The following is a 24,682-nucleotide window of genomic DNA, read 5'->3' on the forward strand; positions in this document are numbered from 1 at the left end:
GGCTATATTGACATTTTAGGGCTGCTGCATAAATGTTTGCATTTCACAAAAAACTTGAAAAACCCGTTGACAAGAGACATTGCTGCTGGCACCTGCAACATTTTTGCATATGATTTGGCTAGAACATTCAGGAGATATTGCATTTAATGTGGAAAGTAGCAGAGACTAGCACTGTTTATGGATTCTGTTCACTCATTAGTTCTAGAAATGTCTGTTCAATTATGATTCTCTTTCCTTACCAACTCAAGGAAGTCAATGCCACATTAATGGACCTCAGTAGATATATCTACTGCATGTATATTCTCGGTGCATTTGCCATGATGTGATAGAACTTTATTACATACTCGAGATCTTCATACAAATTGTCTGCCCTCGTCTACAGCTACTAAAAAATCAGCCCTGAGGCATGTGTGTCATTTGTCACCTTATTTTAACTGGATGCAACAATTTGAAAAGTTTTTCTAAGGAAAAATCACAGGCTAGTGTTTGATTAGCCAGACCGGTAAGTGTAATAGCGTCAATACACTGCTGGAAATGTAGGAGCCCCCAGCACTCTGCTGGCTCAACTGACTGCAGGGGGAGCTATCTAGGACAGGGCAGTGCTTGGGCGTTTGGCTCTGGAGATTTTCCTAGTGAATCTTGACTGGATGGAGGCACCTTGGGAGAAAGGAATTCAGCAATGCTCCAACTTGAGAGGTTGACCAAGGGTGGCTGTCTGTTGCTATCACCTTGGAATCTGCCACACACAAGGTCAGCTAAAGCCCAGGTGGGGAGGGGAAAACAGAGAGGCTTCAGAGTCCAGCTGGTTGGAGGAGCACAGCCCCTTGCTGGTCCCTTGGCGTAGAATGTAATTAGATGGTCCAAAAAAGCTGCTTCGTTCCTGAAAATACAAAAAAACCCCAAAACACCCAGACAAATTTGGACTAATTATTTGATCTAGTTTGGAAATCCCATGGTATGGAGGCTTCATGAGATTTCCGAACTAGATCAAACAATTATCCATCTCTTTGTTTATATTGTTGTTGTTTTTATTATGAGTTCGCTTATATATAAAATCCTCACAACACATGCATGTATTCATTTTATATAGCTGCTCCTTTCCTTGTCAAACCTGCACCACCGCCTTTTTTTCTGAGCTTGGGGCTGGCAGGAGGGTGAGGGAACTGCACTGCAGTTGTGCTGTGCTTTAGAGGTGCTCCATTAGTTCTGGAAGCTCAGTGTGACGTCAGGGACCAGAGTCTGGGCCGCCCTGAGTCAGGCAGAGTAGAAGCCTGCCAAAATTTGCAGACTCCTGAATTTAATTACTGAGAAATGCCATGTTTGAAGCTTGTGGGCACATTGGAGACCACACACGTTGCCAGAACATTGGATGGATGAAGAGGCAAGATTAAATACAGTTGCCAGTTAATACAGAAACATGGCTGTAGCAGAGTATTTGTATAAGGTTAAAAGATTGACAGAATTTTATTCCTAAGTCCACAGAAATCTCCTGAAGAAGAAAAGCTTTGTATACAAACAGAGGTCAAGAGAAGAAAAATTGGAAAGGAACAAAGAGTTTGCTTCCTTTTCAGTCACGGCAGAGAAAAGCTGCAAGCTGCTGGCCTCCAGAGACTTTCCCTTTAGCCTGAAGCTCAAAAACTCCTCCAAAGGACACCTGTGTGAGAAAGAGGAGGGAGCAACCATGTCTGCCAGAAGCTAACTTTTCCTGAATGCCTCTCGCTTGTTCACATTCTCTGCTCCGTATTTTGCCACCAGCGTGCTTCTGAGGTCATCTTCCCTCTTCAGCAAATGCACATCATCCTGCCTGCTCCAAAGAGGACAACCGCCTGGGCACTGCCCAGTGCGCAGGCAACATGCCACAGCTGCCACTTCCCCACTGTTTTTCAAAAAAGCTTGAGTCACAGTTGCCAGGTCCGTGTCAAACTCTTCCATGAAGTGCTTTATGTCCTCAGCAGCCATGGCCACTTCCGCAGCAGAAGGAGCCAAAGGTCGCTGCTCTTCCGCTGGTAACTGGCTTTTGGGCACCGCTGGATCTCCCCCAGATACAAACTCAATCACTCCAATTATGGGATTAGGAGACGCTGCTTCTTCAGAGGTCCTGAGCTCTGTGTGTTCTAGAGACACATCTTCTGCAGGGCTGGAGCTCTCACTATCTCCCTAGAAGAAAAATGGTTTAGGACATTTCAGGATCAAACAAAGAGCTAAACAGGCTACTTTTTGATGGGGTTCAGAGCAATGTTGTTTCCACCTTGAGTATCAGAGGCACTATAATAATAATAAAATAAAATTTTATTTTTGAGTCGCCTATCTGGCCGAATTAACGGCCACTCTAGGTGACGTACAACATACAATAAAATACAATAAATACAATAAAATCAATGCGGAACACAATTCATCTAAAACCCCACTATGAGTCTGAATATGAATCGCTAGGGTAGAGGGACAGAAGAGGGCTATTGTGGGTATCTCCTGCTGCTCATGGCTTTCCCAAGAGCATCTGGCTGGCCACTGGGACAAAAGAATGCTAGATCAGAAGGGCCTTTGGCTGGTCTTATGTGCTCTTCTCTTGTTATATAATTAAGATCCAAAATTCACGGGGAGCAGAAAGGCACTTAGCTAAATGCCAAACACTAGGTAGAAGTTGAAGATAAGGTAGCACAGAGTTACAGGGATGGCGCCAGGAAGGCTAAAGCTGAGAATGAGCTGAGGTTAGTGACAGATAGCAATAGATAAAAGCAACAACAAAAAGCTTTCTTCAGGTACATCCATAGTAAAAGACAGAGAAAAGAAACAGTGGTTCAGCTACTCAATGAGGATAGCATTAATTATTTTTATTTATGTATTAAATTTATATTCCTCCCTTCATCCCAGAAGGAACCCAGGGTGGCATCTTTCGCTTGATTGCGTCAAGTATACAAAACTAAGGCTATAATCCTAAACTAGAAATGAGCCCCACTGAATACAGAAGAACTTGCATGAGCAGAAGCAGGCATAGGACTGCGCTGCAGGTCTTGTTTCCAATAGGCTTTTTAGTTTGTCAGGCGGAGAAAGATGACCCAAAGTGGTCCCTCCCCTCCCACACCCCTTTAGCGCCGCTGAGACACTGCTGAACTGTAATCAGTTGGGAGCAAAATTAAAACATGGATGTTGAGAAGAAGCTGCTAAAATGGCGCTTACTCACAAGTAGCCCAACCAGTAATCAGCCAGGCTGGACTGCAGGTGGGCTGTTAAGAGGCTGCAAAGTCTCTAGGCTCCCACTGATGGCTTATAAGCTTCAGAGAGAGTCAGGAAGAGGAGGATCTGAGCTGCAAGAAAGCAGGGAGGTGTACAGCCTGCTCCTGAAGGAAGCAAGGCAGAGCTGCTTTGGATTTGAGGGGCCTGGGACACAGGGTAATACGTAGCATCTCATATGGATCCGCAAAAGTGAATTAGAACTGTTAATTGGAAGCCTCTCCTTGCAGTGTATACTTTCAGCTTGTCTCTGTTTAGTTGTTATTTAGTTCATCATTAGTGATGACCTGTATGTTAATTAGTCAATCTCCATTCCCAGGAATGGGGGGACTTTAATCACTGGTTTCTTCTCAGAAGCTGAAAGGAGCATGTTTCCAATTAAAAGCATGCCATGGTTCTGAAATGCCTCAAGGTGCTTCACGGGTGCACACTAGACAGATGGGCACTGCCATGGGTGGTGGTGGAATTGCTACAAATGTCTGGACAAAGCCAGGCGGGCGAGACAGAGAGCAGTGGAATGGAGCAGGGTGGCAACAGGACTGCTGGGATTGTCCATAGAAAGTGCCTTAGTAAAGGCTGACAATCCCAGGCTCAATACGTATCATCAGTTCCGCTGTTAGTCAATCTGCAAGCCATGATGCAACAAGTCATGCCATCTTAGCAAAGGCATCTGTACCTCATTGTCTTCAAATTCTTTGTTAGCCATCTGGAAAATGCTCCGTGCTGCCTTTGATCCTTCCACCTTCTGCCTTTCATTCTCTCGCTGGGGGACATCTGCAGCTTCCTTACTTTGGACGGCTGTTAAAGACAATGTGACATAAGCTTTTCAAGTGACACTTTGCACCTTTGCGCTGATGTTGCAATTAACAGTGAACTCTTGACAGATGGGAGAGAGAAATGCCAGTTTTTGGTCCCGAAGCCCTGGTGGCCCTCACTAGTTAATGGACCCAAGCCCGAAAGGAACCACCACACTGACAGCTTAAGAAGCAGGTTATGGTAAATTGGTCAAAGGCGATCCGTCAGATAATGCAAAAAGCCAAATTCCCCAAGGGAAGCAAGTGGTCAGTTTGGCTGGAAAAAAACCCATGCAAGCTAGAAGGAGCTGAATTGAGCAAGCAGGAAGCCTGCGGACTGGAGAGATCCAAAGGGCACAGTGGATGCGCATCCAAAGGGGGAGGCAAGGCAGTCAAGGAACTGAGAAACAGGAGCCTGAGGGCAAATGACTGGAGAAGGGGCGAGAGGAGTGAAAGGTGTGTGTCTGTGGGTGCATGGCAAGCTTGCGCAAACTCACATGGAGGCAGCTGGCAGGTGGGGTTAGATAAGAGTGGTGAGCAGGCTTCAACACATTTGACACATCATGAAGAAACGGCAGGGAGTGGTATCATCAGTGTAGCGCTGACCAAAATCAGGGCAGAGGAGGAAGCTACTTCCTTATGTTTTAATTATGTCCCTGCAATAAAGCCTGAGTGCGTGCCAGTGTGGCATAGTGGTTAAGGTGTTGGACTGTGATCCGGGAGACCAGGGTTCAAATCCCCACATAGCCATGAAGCGCACTGGGTGACCTTGGGCCAGTCACTGCCTCTCAGCCTCATGAAAACCCTATTCATAGGGTCGCCATAAGTCGGGATCGACTTGAAGAAAGTCCGTTTACATTTAATAAAGCCTGGAGGCAGGAAAGGCTCTTTGCTCCGTTGTCTCTTGAGCAGGCAGGAGGAAAGCAGGGAGGATTCTGCCGGTGGAGGCTCCTTCGGCCTCGCTGCCCTTCAGACAGCAAAGCCTCGCCTGGCCACATCCTGCCTCTGGGCAATACAAACCCTAAAGGGAGCAACAACAGGCACGAAGAGCTGCATCCGGCAGCCCGGAACGCGGGAGAGGCGGGTGGCCGGTCTGCTCCAGGGAAGCCGCGTCGCACCAGCGCGGGAGGCAGTGGCGGTGCTGAGGGCGGCAGACTCGGCTAGTGGAGGGCTGGGCCTTGCTGCCTCCCTCTGCCTGGCGGACACGGGCTGGCAGCAGCTCCCCGGGCAGGAGCCCTTCCTCCAGCCCTCTCCGCAGGCCACGCAGGGGCGACGGTCCCTTCGCCAGCCCTGCCAGTTCTCCCTCCCTCCTTCCCCGCCTGCCGGCCCACTCTTACCCGCCACCCTGCCGGCAGGCGCAAGGTCTGGCGCTCGGCGCTTGGGGCTCTGGCCGGGCAGGCAGAGGTGTTCCCTGCCCCGCAGCCGCTTGAGGTAGCGGTCACCCATGGCCTGCCGCGAGCAGGGCGCGACCTCCGGCCCTCCCGCTGTGGCCACCGCCGGCCTAGGATCAGCGCCAGCAGGGCGAAGGGGGGCCGGGCCGGCGGGAAGGGCACTCTGCACGCGCTCAGAGGCGCTCGCCGGCTCAGACCAGGGGCGGGCGGGTGAGGCTCCCGTGCGCGCAGGCGCAGTCAGAGGAGCGCCGGGGCGGGGCCCCGAGGAGGGCGTGGCGTCAGCCGTAGAAGCGCCGTCGCTGACACGGAAGTGCCTCCGCTTCTGCTTCCCGCGACAGAGAAAGCTCCCGCAAGGCCGGCAAGATGGCGACGCCCGCCGCGAGGAGCCCCGTGGCCGGGGAGGCCGAGCCGCCCCTCAGCAAGAAGTGAGTCCCGGACCCGCCGCCGCCGCCGCCCTCATGCTGGGCCTGGCGGCGCGGCTGCTGAAAGGCCCCCCAGTCCGGACCCGGCCGCTCTGGAGCTGCAGCGGCGGGAAGAGGCGGCAGGCCCTTGGTGGGCAGGCGAGGTCGGTGCCCGGCCTGCTGGCGGGTGGTCCTGGCAGGGCCGCCGGCGGGCGGGAAGCGCCGTTGACTCTCGGTTCTCTTGCAGCGAGCTGAAGCGGCGCCTGAAGGCAGAGAAGAAAATGGCCGAGAAGGAGGCGAAGCAGAAGGAGCTGGGCGAGAAGCCGCCGCCGGCAAAGCCGCCCTCGGGAGTTTTCTCCGAGGCCGCGGCGGTCGACGAGGAGAATCTGGACCCCAACGTGAGCCGCCGCCGCCGCCTCTGGCCGCCCGTCGAGGGGAGGGGGTGAGGGGGCGGGCGCTTAGCGGGCAACGTGGGAATCGAAGGGAGCCCCGCGCCTAGGTCAGGCCCGTCTGGTCCGGCGAGTCTCGTTCTCGGAGTGGCAACCAGGTGCCCGCAAGCAGGATCTGCTGAGTTCGGTGGAATAGCCCCTCTTGACAGTGGACGTAGCATATGGCCATCATGGCTAGAATCCTCCGTGGATTTGTCTGCTCCTCTAAAGCGTCCGAGTTGGTGGCCAGCGGGTTGCGAGTGGGCAGGACTCGCCTGCCACAGTGAGTGGCGTCCTGGCGCTTTGCAGTGACCCCAAGGGAGGCTGCTGGGCCCAGCTGGCTCTTGGGCTTATTGGAGGATAAGGCTGGCAAAATAGACACGATGGCTGCATGTTTTTGAGTGCCCGTTGTAGAGAAGAGGGGCAGGTGAAGGCTGCTACACTCCTGTCCTCCTGCTTGTGGGCGTCCTAAAGTCATTGGTTGGCTGCTGTGGGAAAGGGAATGCTGGGCTAGATGAACGTTTAGTCTGACCTAGGAGGCCTGTTCTTAGGTTTGAATTTCTGCTGAGATCCAGCTCCCTGGCCTGCTTCTACAGGCACTTCAACCACAAGTCAAGCAGATCCCATGCTCTGGAACGCTCTTCCAGCAGAGATTTGGCAGGCATCCCTGCTTTTTTTACTTTCAGGCGTCTCCTGAAGAAAAGACGTTGTGCTGACAGCCCTATGCAGCTGTTTAAGTGTGTTTTGAGTTGAAGTATACTTTGGAATAGGCAGAGAGAAAGAAATCAGTTTCTTTCTTTGTATTTCTTGCTTCTGTGAGATCTGTCAGTGGATCTGATGCCTGCTCTGTGGTTTCTGTGGTCTTCGGTTAAATGAGCTTCTGTAACTCAGTTGACACGTATGGATTTGATCATTGTCTCACATCTTTTGTCTCCTTTGTATCTGGTAGCAATATTACAAGATCCGCAGTCAAGCAATCCAACACCTGAGGGGCACTTCTGAAGATCCTTATCCACATAAGTTCCATGTGGATCTATCCCTGTCAGAATTCATAGACAAGTACAACCACCTTCAGGCAGGGGATCACCTGATTGACATTACAGTGAGAGTGGCAGGTAAAAGCTCATTTTGCGATTATGGGAAAGAAAGCAATGCCCACCCCCTTTTTTTGGCTTACAATGAAGTCAGAAGGGTACACTTAGTGCAGTGCTGTGAGGGTAGTTTACAAGCAAAGGAAGGACGATTGCTGATAGGCTGCTCTTGTGGAAATAGAAGACCTGCAGTAAGTTTCACAGGTTTGAGGAAACAAGATGGATATGGAAGTCAGACCCGTGGCTTTTGCTCTCAGTTGCTGCAGATTCTGCACAATTGGCCTTTGGTGCAAGGCTGCATGCCATCTGCTGCAATTCCATGACCCTGTACCTGTGTTCCAGACTTTTCACTGCAGCTGATCACTCCTGAGGTGTTTTTTGTTATCCTTACTTCGGTTTTGCTCTTTGGGCATGGGATGTATAAGTTATAATCACACCACATTCTGCTGTCACTTTTGTCATTTAGGCCGGATTCATGCAAAACGTGCCTCTGGAGGAAAGTTGATATTTTATGATCTTCGTGGGGAGGGAGTTAAATTGCAAGTCATGGCAAACTCCAGGTAAACATTATTTAACTCTTTTTTCTTTTCTATGTTAATGTCTTCTATGAGTCGTGGTCTTGGGGCAGAAAGGAAATAAAAATGAGCGCATGATGTCATTGGCCCCCCCAGACTGGTTTCAGAAAATGTCCCAAGAGAAACCAGCTTTTTTCCTGGGATGTTCTTATATCCAGCTTAACTTTTATTTGGCGTAGACCCACTGAAATGAATGGACCTAAATTAATCATTTGTTTCAGTGGGTCTACTCTGATTATGACTAACATTAGATAACAACGTGCATTTTTCCATTTCTGGCTCTCGGATTGCTGTGTATCAGTTGTAGGGTTTGTGGCATTTGATTGGCATCAATAATTTTTTTAGCTGCAGGAAGTTGTAGTGGAGTTGACTGTGGAAAAACATCCAGCAAATTCCTGCTTCGTTCATAGTTTTGATGGCGTTGGAATTTTTCTATTGCCGGAAAAGCTTATTGTGTATGCCCTGAGGCATCCTATTGATGTCCTGTCAGTTGTGTTATGTAGTGTCATCCCAGATGCCTGTGGGGCAGGATAGGCCAAAACTGAGGCCATTGCTAAAAAGGAGTCTCACAAAAATGTTTCCTGTGGACCATGTTATTGCTCTTTACAGCACCTCTTCGTATTTCTAAAGGGATGCAGGTATCTGCGTGTAGTGCTTTGCTTCCTGTCTATGATACCAAGTATGCTTTTCCTGTGGTGCCTGGAAGGGTTGCTGCTACTGTAGCAGTGATGTTACTTTAATGCTTCTTACTCTGTTATAGCAGTTGTGGTTCTCTCAAGCCATATAAAGCACGGTCTGTGTGGTGTGTATGCAAATGTCCACATTCTGAAGAAACTGGGCCTTGGGTCTCAGTGTGGCCTCACAGTCTGCTGAGTGCTGCCTTGCCCTGTTGTCTGTAGGCCAGGTTTATAGAACGATATTTTTCCTTTGAGATGTGCAAGCCAATGTAAGGTGAGAATGGGTTCACTTTCCTGCCAGGATAAGTTGGTAGATGGTTTTTCAAATGTGGTGGGTGAAAAGCTCTCAGCAGGTGAGATTCAGAATAGAGCATACTGCACCTATTACATGGGCTGGGGTTGGGAAATGCTTGCCAAAAAGGTTTTTTTTTCTCAATAAAATATTTTTTAAATTCTCTCCCCCCTCCGCCCCGCCCAGAAACTACAAATCTGAAGAAGAATATATACACATTAACAACAAGCTTCGCCGTGGAGACATTATTGGGGTCCAAGGGAATCCTGGCAAGACAAAGAAAGGAGAGTTGAGCATCATTCCATATGAAATCACTCTGCTCTCTCCGTGCCTTCACATGCTACCTCATCTTCATTTTGGACTCAAAGACAAGGTATTCTGCTTGGAGCTGCTGTCTTGTTAGCTCATGTGGCAGTCTCAGACTATCCAATCTAATTTAGTTTTCATTTGGTATGTTTTATGTTCTAAATATCGCCATCGTTTTCAGGAAACTAGATTTCGGCAACGATACCTGGATTTAATTCTTAATGATTTTGTGAGACAAAAATTCATAGTCCGAGCAAAAATGATAACATACCTTCGAAACTTCCTAGATGAAATGGGCTTTTTGGAGGTAAGTTCTTACCCTTTGAGTTAGGGAACTGACATTTGTTCTCTATAAAGTATCATATGCATAGGTAGTGCTATATCATAACAGCAACAAGAAATGGAACTGCGGGTTTGGTAATATAGAAATCTCTTGATATGGAAGTAAGTGGAACATTGTGAAGACTTCTGGTTTGTTGTGAATTTTCTGGGAAACAGGGTGCTGGATTAAATAGGCCTTTGGTCGGATCTGGGAGAGGCTCTTGTTATGACTATGTATGATTTTAAAGGTTGGTCTTTCTTGAGTTGAAAGAGCACACGAGATAAACTCACCCTCTTCTCTCCTATCTGGTGAAATGTAGAAAAGGATATAGTGGGGTGTGTTGAGTCATAGAATCATAAAGTTGGAAGGAGCCTGTAAGGCTATTGAGTCCAGCCTCCTGCTCAGTGCAGAAATCCAAATTAAAGCATCCCCGACAGTTGGCTGTCCAGCTGCCTCTTGAAGGCCTCCAGTGTTGGAGAATCCACCACCCTAGGTCATTGGTTCCATTGTTGTACCACTCTAACAGTTTGAAAGTTTTTCCTGATGTTCAGTTCAAATCTGGCTTCCCGCAATTTGAACCCATTATTCAATGTCCCACACTCTGGGATGATTGAGAAGAGATCCTGACCTTCCCCGATGCAATAGTCTTCTCTTCTCAAGGCTAAACATGCCCAGTTCTTTCAGTCTCATAGGGCTTTTTTGCAGTTCCCTGATAATCCTCGTTGCCCTTCTCTGAACCTGTTATTATTATTTATTAAATTTATATCCTGCCCTGTTCCCAGCTGGAGCCCAGGGCAGCAAACAAAACACTAAAAATACTCTAAAACATCTTAAAAACATACTTTAAATATATTAAAACAAAACATCTTTGAAAACATCTTTTTTTAAAAAAGCCTTAAAACATCTTAAAAAGCAGTTCCAACACAGATGCAGACTTGGATAAGGTCTCTACTTAAAAGGCTTGTTGAAAGAGGAAAGTCTTCAGTAGGTGCCGAAAAGATAACAGAGATGGCGCCTGTCTAATACTTAAGGGGAGGGAATTCCAAAGGGTAGATGCTGCTGCACTAAAGATCTGATTTCTATGTTGTGTAGAACAGACCCCTGATAAGATGGTATCTGCAGGAGGCCCTCACCTGCAGAGCATAGTGATTGACTGGGTTATATCAGGGGTAAGACAAACTTTCAGGTATCCTGGTCCCAAGCTGTATGGGCTTTGTACACCAAAACCAGAACCTTGTACTTGGCTTGGTAGCTAATGGGCAGTCAAGTAGCTAATGTTCCAGCTTGTCTACAACCTTCTTAAAGTGAGGTGTCCAGACCTAAACACAGTACACAGTACACAAGATAAAGCCTAACCAGTGCTCAATTAGAGGGAAGTTAGTACTTCATGCAATTTGGAAACTATACTTCTGTTATTGCAGCCTAAAATAGCATTTGCCTTTTTTGTAGCCACATCACACTGTTGGCTCATATTCACCTTGTGATGAAAAACAATTCCAAGATCCTTGCACGTAGTATTGTTGAGCCACATTTTCCCCATCTTATAACTGTGCACTTGGTTTCTTTTCCCTAAGTGTAGAACTTTGAACTTGTTAAATTTCATTCTGTTTTCAGCCCAATACTCCAGCCTATCAAGATCACTTTGAATTTTGTTTCTGTCCTGCAGGGTATTAGCTGTCGCTCCCAATTTTGTATCATCGGCAAATCTGATAAGCATTCCCTGCATGTCCTCATCCCAGCAATTAATAAAATGTTGAAGAGCACCTGGCGCAGGACCAAGCCCTGCAGTACCCCGCTCGTTACCTCACCCCAGTCTGAGAAGAAACCCTTGATAAGCATCTTTGAGTACGATTCTGTAGCCAACTGTGGTTTCACCTGATAGTTCTTCCGTCCAGCTCATGTTCAGCTAGCTTGCTAATCAAAATATCATGGGATACTTTGTGGAAAGCTTTGTTGAAGTCAAGATATGTTAATGTCCACAGCATTCCCACAGTCTACCAGGGAGTTTACTCAATCAAAAAATGAGATAAGATTAGTCTGGCAGGGTTTGTTCAAAGTAATTAGGTATTCTTTGACTGTTTGTCCTCTTGTGGATAAGGAATTGGTTAAGAAGCAGAAAGCAGAGAGTAGGAATAAACAGACAGTTCTCCCAATGGAGGGCTGTAGAAAGTGGAGTCCCTCAAGGATCGGTATTGGGACCTGTACTTTTCAACTTGTTCATTAATGACCTAGAATTAGGAGTGAGCAGTGAAGTGGCCAAGTTTGCTGACCATACTAAATTGTTCAGGGTTGTTAAAACAAAAAGGGATTGCGAAGAGCTCCAAAAAGACCTCTCCAAACTGAGTGAATGGGTGGAAAAATGGCAAATGCAATTCAATATAAACAAGTGTAAAATTATGCATATTGGAGCAAAAAATCTGAATTTCACATGGGGTCTGAACTGGTGGTGACCAACCAGGAGAGAGACCTCGGGGTTGTGGACAGCACAATGAAAATGTCGACCCAGTGTGCGGCAGCTGTGAAAAAGGCAAATTCCATGCTAGGGATAATTGGGAAAGGTATTGAAAATAATACAGCTGATATCATAATGCCGTTGTATAAATCTATGGTGCAGCCGCATTTGGAATACTGTGTACAGTTCTGGTCGCCTCATCTCAAAAAGGATATAGAGTTGGAAAAGGTTCAGAAGAGGGCAACCAGACTGATCAAGGGGATGGAGCGACTCCCTTATGAGGAAAGGTTGCAGCATTTCGGGCTTTTTAGCTTAGAGAAAAGGTGGGTCAAAGGAGACATGATAGAAATGTATAAAATTATGCATGGCGTTGAGAAAGTGGATAGAGAAAAGTTTTTCTCTCTCGTAATACTAGAACTTGTGGACATTCAAAGAAGCTGAATGTTGGAAGATTCAGGACAGACAAAAGGAAGTACTTCTTTACTCAGCACATAGTTAAACTATGGAATTTGCTCCCACAAGATGCAGTAATGGCCACCAGCTTGGATGGCTTTAAAAGAAGATTAGACAAATTCATGGAGGACAGGGCTATCAATGGCTACTAGCCGTGATGGCTGTGCTCTGCCACCCTAGTCAGAGGCAGCATGCTTCTGAAAACCAGTTGCCGGAAGCCTCAGGAGGGGAGAGTGTTCTTGCACTCGGGTCCTGCTTGCGGGCTTCCCCCAGGCACCTGGTTGGCCACTGTGAGAACAGGATGCTGGACTAGATGGGCCACTGGCCTGATCCAGCATGCTCTTCTTATGTTCTTATGTCTATCAATCTCAAGCTGCAATTCTGTCCCTTAACTTGTAGTTCATGTTTGCCTTGTGCCTTTCTTTGTCATCTGATATCATTTTGCTATCGTCATTGAGTAGCTGAACCACCATTCTTTTCTCTGTCTTTTACGATGGCTGTACCTGGAGAAAGCTGTTTTGTTGCTTTTGGCATCCCTCACTAACCTTAGCTCATTCTCAGTTTTGACCTTCCTGACACCATCCCTGCAATTCCGTCCTACTTTTCTATACTCTTCCTTTGTGACCTGGCCTTCCTTCCTCTTCCTGCATGTGTCCTTTTTTGTTTTTTCCTGTGAAGCCACATTGGCTTCTTCTGCTGTTTCCCCCCTTTTTTCCTTGTTGGAATTGTTTTCCATTGTGCCTTTAGAATTCGTCTTTTAGGAACTCCCACCCATCTTGGACTCCTTTTTTCATTAGGGTTGCTTGCCATGAGGCCTTACTTGTCATTGTTCTGAGTTTTTAAAATTGGCTTTCCTGAAGTCCAGAGTATGTGTATGGCTACTCTCAGGTTTTGCTTCCTTTAAAATCAAGAACTCAAGTATAATGTGGTTACTTTCCCCCAGAGTTCCCACTAAGTTATCCACTAAGTCATCTCTGTTGATTAGAATCAAGTCAAGGATCCTCTAGTTGCTTCCTCCAGTTTTGGTAGGAGGAATTTATCAGCAACACAAATCAAGAATTTCTTGGAGGGGCTATATTTTGCAGAATTTGTCTCCCAATAGATATCAGGATAATTGAAGTCCCCCATTACTACTACATCATGCCTCCTCAAAACATTGGCAATTTGCTTTTCATAAATTTCATCCTCGTCTTTCCGTGATTGGGTGGATGGTAGTAGACTCCAACCACCATGTTTCTTTTATTTTTTGTCCCATTAATTGTAATCCAGATACTCTTGGTGGGGTATTTCTGTGCAGGATCATACTCATGCATAACGGTAAACCAAGGTTTGTAGTTTGCAGTTTGAGAGCTCCCCTTTCGCTTCTTCCTTTCTGCAGTTGGGAGTACCAAACTATGAGTCGTGGCTTAGTGTGATGTCCAAACCTCTGCTCCTGCTTTGTTTCTCTCCCAATAAATCTCCCCAAACGAGCCACAGTGTGAAGCCAAGATGTGCATTCAGCTGCCTGATTGTGGTTTGTTTGGGAGAAAGAAACTGTGTTTGCTGGACGAGCTGCAGCTCAAGGCTTGCTGCCGACTGGCTGGAGGGAGGCGCAGAATGGGAGCACTCAACCTGTATGCATGTTACTTGGCTTTGTGGCATATGGGCACTTGGCCTTAATACCATTCCTACTATATTAATTACATAATAAGGCTGGCACAGACTAGCATAACTAAAGGCCAAAGACTAAGGAAAGTGGTTCCCAGTGAATGATTTAGCAATATGTAACTAGAGAAAATGGTTCTGAAGAATGAGGCAGAAATTCAGAGATGTACCTTTTAATTAACACTGTGTCATTAATACTCAAATTTCAACTCATCCTGATCTTGCTTACACAGTTTATGCAACATGTAACAGGAAACAGTTTTAATTTCTCTAAGCAGAGACATGCACTTTCAAGGTGCATGCTTTGGGAGAACCTGTGCAGAGCAGTGGCTCTCTGGCAGAATATCAATGTGGATACTTTGGAACTGTATCTTTATAGCTCAGTTCATTACACGTGTCTTCGTGCATTGTATAATTGCATAGCTCTGAAGTGTGTCTCTCAAAAACCCAGTTTTGAAGGTGGGGGCTGTTGTGTGACATGAGGGAGTCAGTGGACCATTTGTGGTTTGTTTTTGCTTGTTCCTTGGCTAGATTGAGACTCCCATGATGAATATTATACCAGGCGGGGCGGTGGCAAAGCCTTTCATCACCTACCACAATGAACTGGACATGAACTTGTACATGAGAATAGCACCTGAGCTCTACCACAAGGTGAACTATCAGGGGAAGTATGTGCACTTGATTGGACTGATGCTCCTATGCCCAAAGAGTTCATGCATGCCCTTTGTACTTAAAGCACAAGCTGAGGCCAGAGCTGATGAAAGAACAAATGTTTCTGCAAGTTTAGAGGAATTAAGTTCAGCAAAATATGATCAGAGTGGGGGGCACTGACTAAACCCCATGCAACAAAACACGCATCTCAAGGTGTTGGGAGGAACTGTGAGGGGCAAAGTCATGAATAATAAAATACTAACGAGGTTTTCGAAGGCTGCACCATCAGCCCCTCCCTTACCAATGGGCGTATTGAGGGAATGACACTTGCATCTCCCTCCCTCGGCAGAGGCTTGAAGCCTATGGTAAAATTAGTTTTAAACCACCTGAAAAGCCGAATACTGGAAAACCTAAAAATGAAATAAATTTGCACCTAACAGCCAAAATAAGGGTGTCACTGCCACCATTCCAGCCAATAGCACAGACCCTCATGGGCGGAATTTTGGGAGGGGTGTCGGGAGTTCCCCTTGCCTCTTCAGGCCTTGATTTTTGGGGAGGGGGGAGGCACATTTCCACCTTCAGCCAGAAATCATCATCTCTGCTGGTGGAGGTCAAGCACCACTTACTGGTATGCATGTTATCCAGATTCAATGTTCACAGACACCTCATTTAAAAGGAAGATTCTATCACTCTTAGCCTCATATCAAGGAAAATAGCCTATACAGGCAAAGATTCATCTGGTTCTCAATGATTTCTTTTTTAATAGATTTATTAAAGTTTTCAACAGGTGTTTTGACAGCTTTTGCATAAACTATAGAAAACAGACATTTTTGCACCATGTTCTGGGTATCGTCCCTGCACCCTTGTCCTCTCCACCGTTCTCTTATGGGATTCTATCGAAAAATGTGGGTTAAATTAAAAATAGTCTCCAGTTTATATTGGGATACAAATTCTTCCAAGGCTGCTTACAAGTAACATTAAATTACATTTAATTCCTCTCTCCCATAATAACAATATTTCCCTCACTCTCCTGGACTGCTTCCCACAGGCCCCTGGCTGGGGGAGCGAGGAAAGACCTGGTGGAGCAGCCCAAGCTCTGAGGTGGTCTTTACCTCTGCAGTTGGCGTTGCCTCAAACTGGGCAGTGTTTGATTCTAAGAGCAATGTAGGTACAAAATAGACGCCTCTTCACAAAGCTGATGGATCAACTAACTGCCATTGTGTTTTGTAGATGTTAGTGGTTGGCGGAATAGACCGGGTTTATGAAATTGGGCGCCAGTTCCGGAACGAAGGCATCGATTTAACTCATAACCCAGAGTTCACAACCTGTGAATTTTACATGGCATACGCAGATTACCATGACTTGATGGAGATCACAGAACAGATGCTCTCGGGTTGGTGACCACAGTATTAAAGAAGAGGATGGGGACACAAATTCTGTGTGAGAATTTGGGCAGAAAACAGATCTGGGTGAGTATAAAGTGAACATTTTGTCTTGCAGGGATGGTGAAACACATCACTGGCAACTACAAGGTAATGTATCACCCTGAAGGCCCAGAGAGCCAGGCCTATGAAATAGACTTCACACCACCCTTCCAGAAGATCAGCATGGTGGACGAGCTGGAGAGAATATTGGGAGTGACGCTTCCTGCAGCTGATCAGTTTGAGACTGAAGGTTAGAGGAGATAAGCCTGGCTTGCTTGCTGATAGCAGTTCATTATTGAAAGGATATTCAAAGCCAGTGCAACGCTTCAGGTGCCAAGGGCCTCCCTTGAGGAGGAGCACTGGGCTGCAGTGTGTCTCTGCCTCCCCTGAATCGCTGGGCTGCTGTCGGGTGTGGGCTCAGTTCGAAGTTGTCCCCCTTAGGGTTAGTCTAGCAGGCTTTTGAGAGACAGGGACTTTTGCTGGGCTAAGCTTGTCCTTGCTCTGTATTGAGACATGTTTGCACCTGATCGCCAAAATAAGGGTGCCACTGCCACCCTTGCAGCCAACAGCACACACCCACATGGGCATCAGTCATTGTGCCCTTTGTTTTGTCCTCATTGGTGGCCATCACTGAGTGATCCCAACCGAGCCCCCCTCCTTGTACTCGTGCGTCTAGGGAAGGAATTTAAGCAGTGATTTCACTAATATCTGCACATTGTGCATACAGAAACTCGCAAGTTCTTTGATGATCTCTGTGAGGAGAGGGGGGTTGAGTGCCCACCCCCACGGACTACAGCCAGGCTCCTTGATAAGGTAAGGGGCAATGGACTCGGCCTCCTTTCTAATCTGTCGTAATCTCTGGGTTCTCCTGACCTCCTGTTTTCCCCTGCTGAGCCTGGCCTAGTTGGGATTCCCACCCTGCTGCAGCAAAGAGCTTATTGCATCCCAGAGGCACCTGAGCAGAGCCGAGGGGGTTAGTGGCTGGGGTGGAGCTTGTTCTGCCAGGCCCGGAGGCATGCAGCTTCCTGGAATTCGTCTGAGGTTTGTGACCTTTTGAGCCCATGACTCAAAACGAAGGGTCCTGCTTCTGGATGCTGCATGTCCAAATGCATGTAGATGATGGGCTGCCTCCTGGAAAATGGGACATGAAGGGATGTCCTGAGGATTTTTAATGCCCTGCCTTTGGCCAGAGTTGCTGCTATGGAGGTGGTTAAGCTCATCAGATGCTAAAAATGGTCAGTAGGAACTTGTCATCTTACGCCACTTTCTGAGACTGAGCGGTTGTTTAAAGCAGTTCTCTAAAGGCTCTTTCTCTCTCCCCCCCTCTTGTTTTCCAGCTGGTTGGGGAATGTTTGGAAGTCACATGCATTAACCCCACATTTATCTGTGATCACCCTCAGATCATGAGTCCCCTAGCTAAATGGTAAGCAGGGGAGAAGGGGTGCGCTGGGCTGGCAGAAATTTGTTACACTCAGGCATGTTTCTAGCCCTTTCTAGGCTTGGTAGTTTGGAGAATATCTTGTGAAATCTTGGAAGCAAAGCAGCTGAGCCAGGTTGGGGGGGTGTCAAGCTTTTCGGCTGCCCCATGAATCAGAGCTTGGAAAAGTTACTTTTTTGAACTACAGCTCCCATCAGCCTAATCCAGTGGCCATGTTGCCTAGGGCTGATGGGAGTTGTAGTTCAAAAAAGTAACTTTTCCAAGCTCTGCCATGAATTAGAATGGATTATGCAGAACTGATTATTGAATTCAGGCCTTTCATGAAAGATTTAATGAAATGTTGTTAATAGAACTTGTTGCATTAGTCCATAGACCACATGAAGCGCTTTCGGGAGCTTTTTGAGCACTAGTCTCTGGTCTTCTGCCATCTCCTTCTCCACCTCTCGTCTGTCTGTGCAGGCATCGCCATCAGCAGGGGTTGACGGAGCGTTTTGAGCTTTTCGTGATGAAGAAGGAAATCTGCAATGCCTACACAGAGTTGAATGACCCTTTTCGGCAGCGGCAGCTTTTTGAAGATCAGGCCAAGGTGTGAAATTGAAGTAGAGAGCGATAGGAGCCCGTTTGAGCTGTGCTGTGCAGTGGAGGGCTTGCCATCCTTCTGACCACCGCACAGGAGCATTCTCTGTATGCTGCTGGGGACCTGTGTGTGTGTCAAAGAAGGGTCTGCTCATTGTAGGAGCTCACGAGGTGGGTGGGGTTCCCTTGGTGCAATTTCCCTCATCCTGCCAGTGAGGTCCTGTGGGTGAAGGGTGGGCCATCCGGTGACTGCTGAGTGTTTGGGACGAGGGTCAGCTGTGCCTTCTCGCCATTGGTCTCCACGGACAGCTGCACCAGCCCAGGCATAGCCCTCCCTAGGCCCCCACACGTCCAGCTGGTGTTGCCGGTGGAGCCCTGGGCTCAGATCTCCACACAGCTCAGCGAGCTTCTTGGAGCCAGTTGCTCTGCCTCAGTCTAACCTGCCTCATGGGGCGGTTGTGGGAATAAAGGGGGAGAGACAGTGAGCAACACCTCGAGTTTCTGGAAGGAAGAGGGGGGTAAAAAGGAGATCCCGTGTATCAGTGCTGGAATTTACAGAAAGAGCCCAGGGAGAGATTCTTGATAAATAATATATTTCACTGGTTGAAAGCCTATAAAATGTATTGGATGGAGTGGAGGAGGCCTCCATTCCTCCTTTGTTGACCTCATCCACTTAGCACCCTCATGAGACTTTGTTGCATTGCATCTCCATGGTTTGAAGAGCAGAAGGTGATGTGCCTTTGAGACGTTGCCTCCCTTCATCCCTGCCCCAGACTGATTCCTGGTTTTCTGTCTGTGACATTGGCTGTGTCTGCCATATTTCAAGGGCTTTAAGCCAGGTACTAGTTAGATATATGCCATGTCAATTAAGAGGAGGAACAGAGAGAAATCTGTGGATAAGCTTCAGAGCTTGGGAACAGGGCACAAATCTTGCATTTAGAAGGTGCCAGATGAAATCTAGCTATAGAGTTTCTATGAGTGGCTCCCAGAAGGGCCTCTGCCTAAGCTGCTGTATGTTGGAGGAGACAAGATGAGGCTAGACAGGCCTGCTGTCTGACTCTATATAGTTCAGTGCAATCTACATTGTTCTTCCTGTTGGCTCAGAGCAGCCTTCACTGCTAGATGTGCACCAGGTTGGTGATGGTTGCCCTCCAAGAAAGCTGCCTGTGTGATGTTTGTGATTGTGACACGGGTGGGAGTTGTAGTTCAGCAACATCTGGAGGGCAAAGGTTTCCCTTGCCTCCTGTTAGCACATGGAGCCAGTTGCCAAACCAGAGGCTCAAGGAGATGCTGACGGAGCGGCGGCTGTGGGTGCAGCAGCGTTCCCCGCTCCGTTATCCTCTGCCCTCTTCCGCGTGCCAGCTGCAACTCTGAGGCCCCAGCTGCGGTTGCCAGAGAGGGCCTCTTGATCTCTCGGGCACAGTTGTGGTCAGGCGAGCTATTTGGCAGTAGACTCTGCCTCCAAGAATGACCTTGGCCCGCCTTTTCATTTTTCCACCTAGGCAAAAAGTGCTGGTGACGATGAGGCCATGTTTATTGATGAGAACTTCTGCACAGCTCTGGAATACGGGCTGCCCCCTACAGCTGGCTGGGGCATGGGCATTGACCGCCTGACCATGTTCCTGACTGACTCAAACAACATTAAGGTAGGCACATGGCAAGTGCTGACTGCTTTGAGTCCTTTCCATCACACCAATGTCTAGGCCCTGTACTGGCTGCATTACGTTTTCTGTGGCAGCAAATAGTGCCCCAGAACCGTTTGAGTGGATCCACGTTTGCTCTCGGTCATTGGGATCAGTTCAAGTTACTGTGGTCTGAGGGTGTGGACAAGCCGTTTTGGAGGGGTGTGGCCTACCATATGCTCTCTTGATCTTGGTTTCTAAAAGCTAGCTGATGGAGATTGATGGGGTGATAAACGCCACTTTGCAGGAGTGGGTAATTCCTTCTGCCTTGAAAGAGGCACTGGTGCACCCTCCTCTTAAGAGGCCTTTCCTGGACCCAGAGATGGCCATAATTATTACTTATTGCTAACATCTCCCTTTAGAGCAAGGTTCTTGAGAGAGCAGTGACCAGGCAACTTCTGGCATGCATGAGTGAAGCTGATTATCTCCACCCACTTCAGTTTGGCTTCAGACCCAGTTTTCACATTGATATGGTTTTCCTTGCTCCTGTTGATAACCTGTATTGGGGGGAGATGGGGGAAATGCACCCTGTTGATTCTCCTTATCTCTCAGCAGGTTCTGATACCCATAGTCATAGTGCTCTCCTGGAACGGCTCTACAGGTTGGAAGTTGGTGGCCTCACGTGGCTACAGTGGTTCTGCTCCTGCCTGCGGGGCTGACTCTAGAGAGCAGTGTTGAGGGTCTCCTGCCCAGCCCCATAACAGTCACACAGTGGGGTCCCGCAAGCTTCTGTTCTGGCCCTGTAAATATTTATTATGGATATGAAGCCATTGGGTGCAGTCATTGGGGGAATGACGCCAGCTCTGTTTTTCTGCTCCATTTGAATGGGATGAAGCTGTGCTGATGCTGAACTGCTGTCTAGAGGCAGTAACTGGTGGGGGGTTCTGTATCTGGGAACTGAGTAAAGTCTGCCCTAGGCAGTCACTCCCCCCCAAGTGAGCTGTAGGTTTGTAGTGCCACCTTGAGCTCCTACTGGAAGGGTGGATATAAATCTGATAGACAGCTAGATAGATAGTCTGGGGCTCTTCTGCATCCATTCCGCAATGATGCCCTCAGTGGTGGGGAGTGCCAGTGACCAACTCCAGCCATTCCTGGATCGGGATAGCCTTGCCACAGTGATCCATTATTTTTTATTACTATTATTTATACCCCGCCTTCCGGCCAAAGGACCTCCAGGCGGCTTACAAGAAACACAAATATAAAAACACAATATAAAATACATCAATAAAATAATATGATTTACAAAATACAATTTACAAAAGTTAAATAACTGCTCTTAGGCTAGCAGTGTAAGATGCACGACACATGAGGGAAAAGGGACAGGGAAGAATAAGGAGAAAAGTGCGCTCAGGCACCAGTTCTTAAATTACAGTTCTTATCATGACCAGCTGGAGTGGAAGCAGGTAGCCTGATAGCGCATGGTGGCTACTGGAGAGGGCAAGGGCAGCTAGTCGCTCAGCAGAGGTGATGAAGCAGCTCACGGATGGATCATCTTTGGCATAGAAACAAAACACATCTTTGCTGCTGAAGTCACGAGGCATCCTGGCGAGCCCGTTGCATGGCGCCCTCCTCCCCTGCGCTCTGGCCCTCTCGTACCCCTCTCGCTCGGGTTCCTTAGCCGCCATGAGGCTACGGAGACGCTGGATATGCTTGGGGTCAGTGGGGGCCGGCCAGCTCTACTCCGGGTACACGTCCCTGCAGAGCAGCTGCCGTGCCCAGGGGTCCCTCGCTGATGGCCCGGAGCGCGGTGCACAAAACTCACACTCGGCCAGGTTGTTGAAGCAGGGTGCGGCTGGGTAAGGCGTGCGGGAAGGTGTGTGCTCCGAGTAGCCTTGTAGCCTCACACTTAGATTACCGTAATGTGCTTTTGGTTGAGCTGCTCTTGGAAATGGGCTGGAGATTGCAGCTAATACAGAACGCTGCTGCAAGAGTATTCACAGGTGTCTGCATATCACCAGTGAGCTTGGCCTGCTGTGCAGGGGTGCATGCAGGAGCCTTCTCTGTTTCCCCTGAACTGTGGAGCTCTTTTCCCCTAGAAGTGCAGGGACCAGGAACTTGGCTGGATTTCTTCCACCGAGTAATAACACCCCGATCTCCCAGGCATTTGGGGTAGAATCTGTAAAGGCCACTGTTTTAGATCTTGTTAACTGGTTTTACAAATTATTGTTTTTAATTAAATTTTAGGCACCTTTTGTATATTTTATGACATGTTGGAAGCTGTCTGGGATCACTATCATGTGATAAAGGCAGTCAGTGATTATGATGGTGTAGCCTATCTTGCTTTCCTGGCAGAAGTATCTGTGAGATGTTGTTGTTATGTGCCTTTAAGTTGATTACGACTTATGTGGATTCTATGAATCAGCAACCTCCAGTAGCACCTGTTATAAACCACCCTGTTCAGATCTTGTAAGTTTAAGCCTGTGGCTTTCTTTATGGAGTCGATTGATCTCTTGTTTGGTCTTCCTCTTTTTCTGCTCTCTTCTGTTTTTCCCAGCATTATTGTCTTTTCTAGTGAATCATGACTTCTCATTATGTGTCCAAAGTATGATAACCTCAGTTTCATCATGTTAGCTTCTAGTGATAGTGCTGGTTTAATTTGTTCTAACACCCAATTATTTGTCTTTTTCACAGTCCATGGTATGCGCAAAGCTCTCCTCCAAAAGCACATTTCAAATGAGTTGATTTTTCTCTGATCCTCATTTTTCACTGTCCAACTTGCACATCCATACATAGAGATTAGGAATACTATGGTCTGAATGATCCTGACTTTAGTGTTCAGTGATACATCTTTACATTTGAGGACCTTTTCTAGTTCTCTCATAGCTGCCCTCCCCAGTCCTAGCCTTCTTCTGATTTCTTGACTATTGTCTCCATTTTGGTTAATGACTATGCTGAGGTATTGATAATCCTTGACAAATTCAATGTTCTCATTGTCAGCTTTAAAGTTTAAAGTTACATAAATCTGAGAGATGTAGATGGCTGAAAGTACAACTGTCGTGTGCACATCTCTCGAGCTTAATTGCAGCAGGGTGGAGCTGGGGACTTCCAGCTTCCATTAAAAGGTGCTAGAGATCAAACTGCAGTGGCTCTTGGGCTTCCTCCCATGGGAATTCTTCTGTGAGGAAGAGGCAGGGTTGGGCCCTGAGAAAAATGCCCCCTTCTTTTGCAGGAGGTGCTGCTGTTCCCAGCCATGAAACCCGAAGAAAAGAAGAAGGATGACCAGGCCAGTTCTTCTGCTGATGGGACCTCAGTCTGACCCAGCAGACTGCAGCGAGGGTCAGAGGCTGCCCTGGGTTTGAACAGGTCGTTGGACAAATAAAATTGTGAATAAAGGAGCTATGCTATTGCCCTTTACTATGAATGTTATGATTTCTGGAGGGACGGGGGATGCAGGGGTGGGGGCTCTTTGCAGGGCACTGGCAGCTGGAGGCCACTGGACTGGCCCATTGTGCACCCCCCCGATTCAGCTTGCCCTTTCAGGGGCATTCGGTGCTAGTCCTGCTTAGAATTGTTGTTGTTATGTGCCTCCAAGTCGACTACGACTTATGGCAACCCTATGAATCAGTGACCTCCAAGAGCATCTGACATGAACCACCCTGTTCAGATCTTGTAAGTTCAGGTCTGTGGGTTCCTTTATGGAATCAATCCATCTCTTGTTTGGCCTTCCTCTTTTTCTACTTCCTTCTGTTTTTCCAAGCATTATTATCTTTTCTAATGAATGATGTCTTCTCATGTGTCCAAAGTATGATAACCTCAGTTTCATCATTTTAGCTTCTAGTGATAGTTCTGGTTTAATTTGTTCTAACACCCAATTATTCGTCTTTTTGCAGTCCATGGTATCCGCAAAGCTCTTCTCCAACATCACATTTTAAATGAGTTGATTTTTCTCTTACCAGCTTTTTTCACTGTCCAACTTGCACATCCATACATAGAGATTAGGAATACTATGGTCTGAATGATCCTGACTTTAGTGTTCAGTGATACATCTTTGCACTTGAGGATCTTTTCTAGTTCTCTCACAGCTGCCCTCCCCAGTCCTAGCCTTCTTCTGATTTCTTGACTATTGTCTCCATTTTGGTTAATGATTGTGCCAAGATATTGATAATCCTTGACAAGTTCAATGTCCTCATTGTCAACTGTAAAGTTGCATAAATCTTCTGTTATTACTTTAGTCTTTTTGACGTTCAGCTGTAGTCCTGCTTTTGTGCTTTCCTCTTTAACTTTCATCAGCATTTGTTTCAAATCATTACTGGCTTCTGCTAGTAGTATGGTATCATCTGCATATCTTAAATTATTGGTATTTCGCCCTCTAATTTTCACACCTCCTTCGTCTTGGTCCAATCTTGCTTTCCGTATGATATGTTCTGCGTATAGATTAAAGAAATAGGGTGATAAAATACACCCCTGTCTTACACCCTTTCCGATGGGGAACCAATCAGTTTCTCCATATTCTGTCCATACAGTACCCTCTCGTGCAGAGTATAGGTTGCGCATCAGGACAATCAGATGCTGTGGCACCCCCATTTCTTTTAAAGCATTCCATAGTTTTTCATGATCTACACAGTCAAAGGCTTTTCTGTAATCTATAAAGCACAGGGTGATTTTCTTCTGAAATTCCTTGCTCCGTTCCATTATCCAACGTATGTTTGCGATATGATCTCTGGTACCTCTTACCTTTCTAAATCCAGCTTGGACGTCTGGCATTTCTCGCTCCATATATGGCAAGAGCCTTTGCTGTAGAATCTTGAGCAGTACTTTACTTGCATGGGATAGGAAGGCAATAGTTCGATAATTACTGCATTCCCTGGGATCCCCTTTCTTTGGAATTGGGATATATATTGAACGCTTCCAGTC

The 24,682-nt window shown here is 47.1% G+C and overlaps 2 protein-coding genes across 2 annotated transcripts; one reads left to right on the forward strand and one right to left on the reverse strand.

The window, feature by feature from the left end:
• Positions 1-1,434: 1,434 nt before the first annotated feature.
• TERF2IP (TERF2 interacting protein) lies at positions 1,435-5,831 on the reverse strand (the record flags this gene model as incomplete). The annotated part of the gene is made up of 3 exons (XM_061594692.1): positions 1,435-2,157; positions 3,908-4,029; positions 5,363-5,831. Coding segments are annotated over 3 exons (1,053 nt in total), but the record flags the coding sequence as incomplete, so codon positions are not given.
• Positions 5,671-23,182, forward strand: KARS1 (lysyl-tRNA synthetase 1). The gene is made up of 14 exons (XM_061593710.1): positions 5,671-5,981; positions 6,065-6,215; positions 7,195-7,360; positions 7,803-7,896; positions 9,067-9,253; positions 9,368-9,493; positions 14,589-14,708; positions 15,939-16,101; positions 16,209-16,382; positions 16,860-16,945; positions 17,470-17,555; positions 18,030-18,156; positions 19,649-19,792; positions 22,998-23,182. The coding sequence occupies exons 1-14, from the start codon at positions 5,875-5,877 to the stop codon at positions 23,082-23,084; spliced, it is 1,818 nt and encodes a 605-aa protein (XP_061449694.1). The 5' UTR covers positions 5,671-5,874; the 3' UTR covers positions 23,085-23,182.
• Positions 23,183-24,682: the final 1,500 nt, after the last annotated feature.

The sequence above is a fragment of the Rhineura floridana genome, chromosome 13 (genome assembly GCF_030035675.1).
Source record: "Rhineura floridana isolate rRhiFlo1 chromosome 13, rRhiFlo1.hap2, whole genome shotgun sequence".
NCBI lineage: Eukaryota > Metazoa > Chordata > Lepidosauria > Squamata > Rhineuridae > Rhineura > Rhineura floridana.

Coding starts and splice junctions, on each gene's coding strand:
- KARS1 (XM_061593710.1), top strand. CDS start 5,875: ATGCTGGGCCTGGCGGCGCGGCTGCTGAAAGGCCCCCCAGTCCGGACC. Junction 5,982..6,064: donor GCCCTTGGTGGGCAGGCGAG/GTCGGTGCCCGG, acceptor GTTCTCTTGCAG/CGAGCTGAAGCGGCGCCTGA. Junction 18,157..19,648: donor TTTTTGAAGATCAGGCCAAG/GTGTGAAATTGA, acceptor TTTTCCACCTAG/GCAAAAAGTGCTGGTGACGA.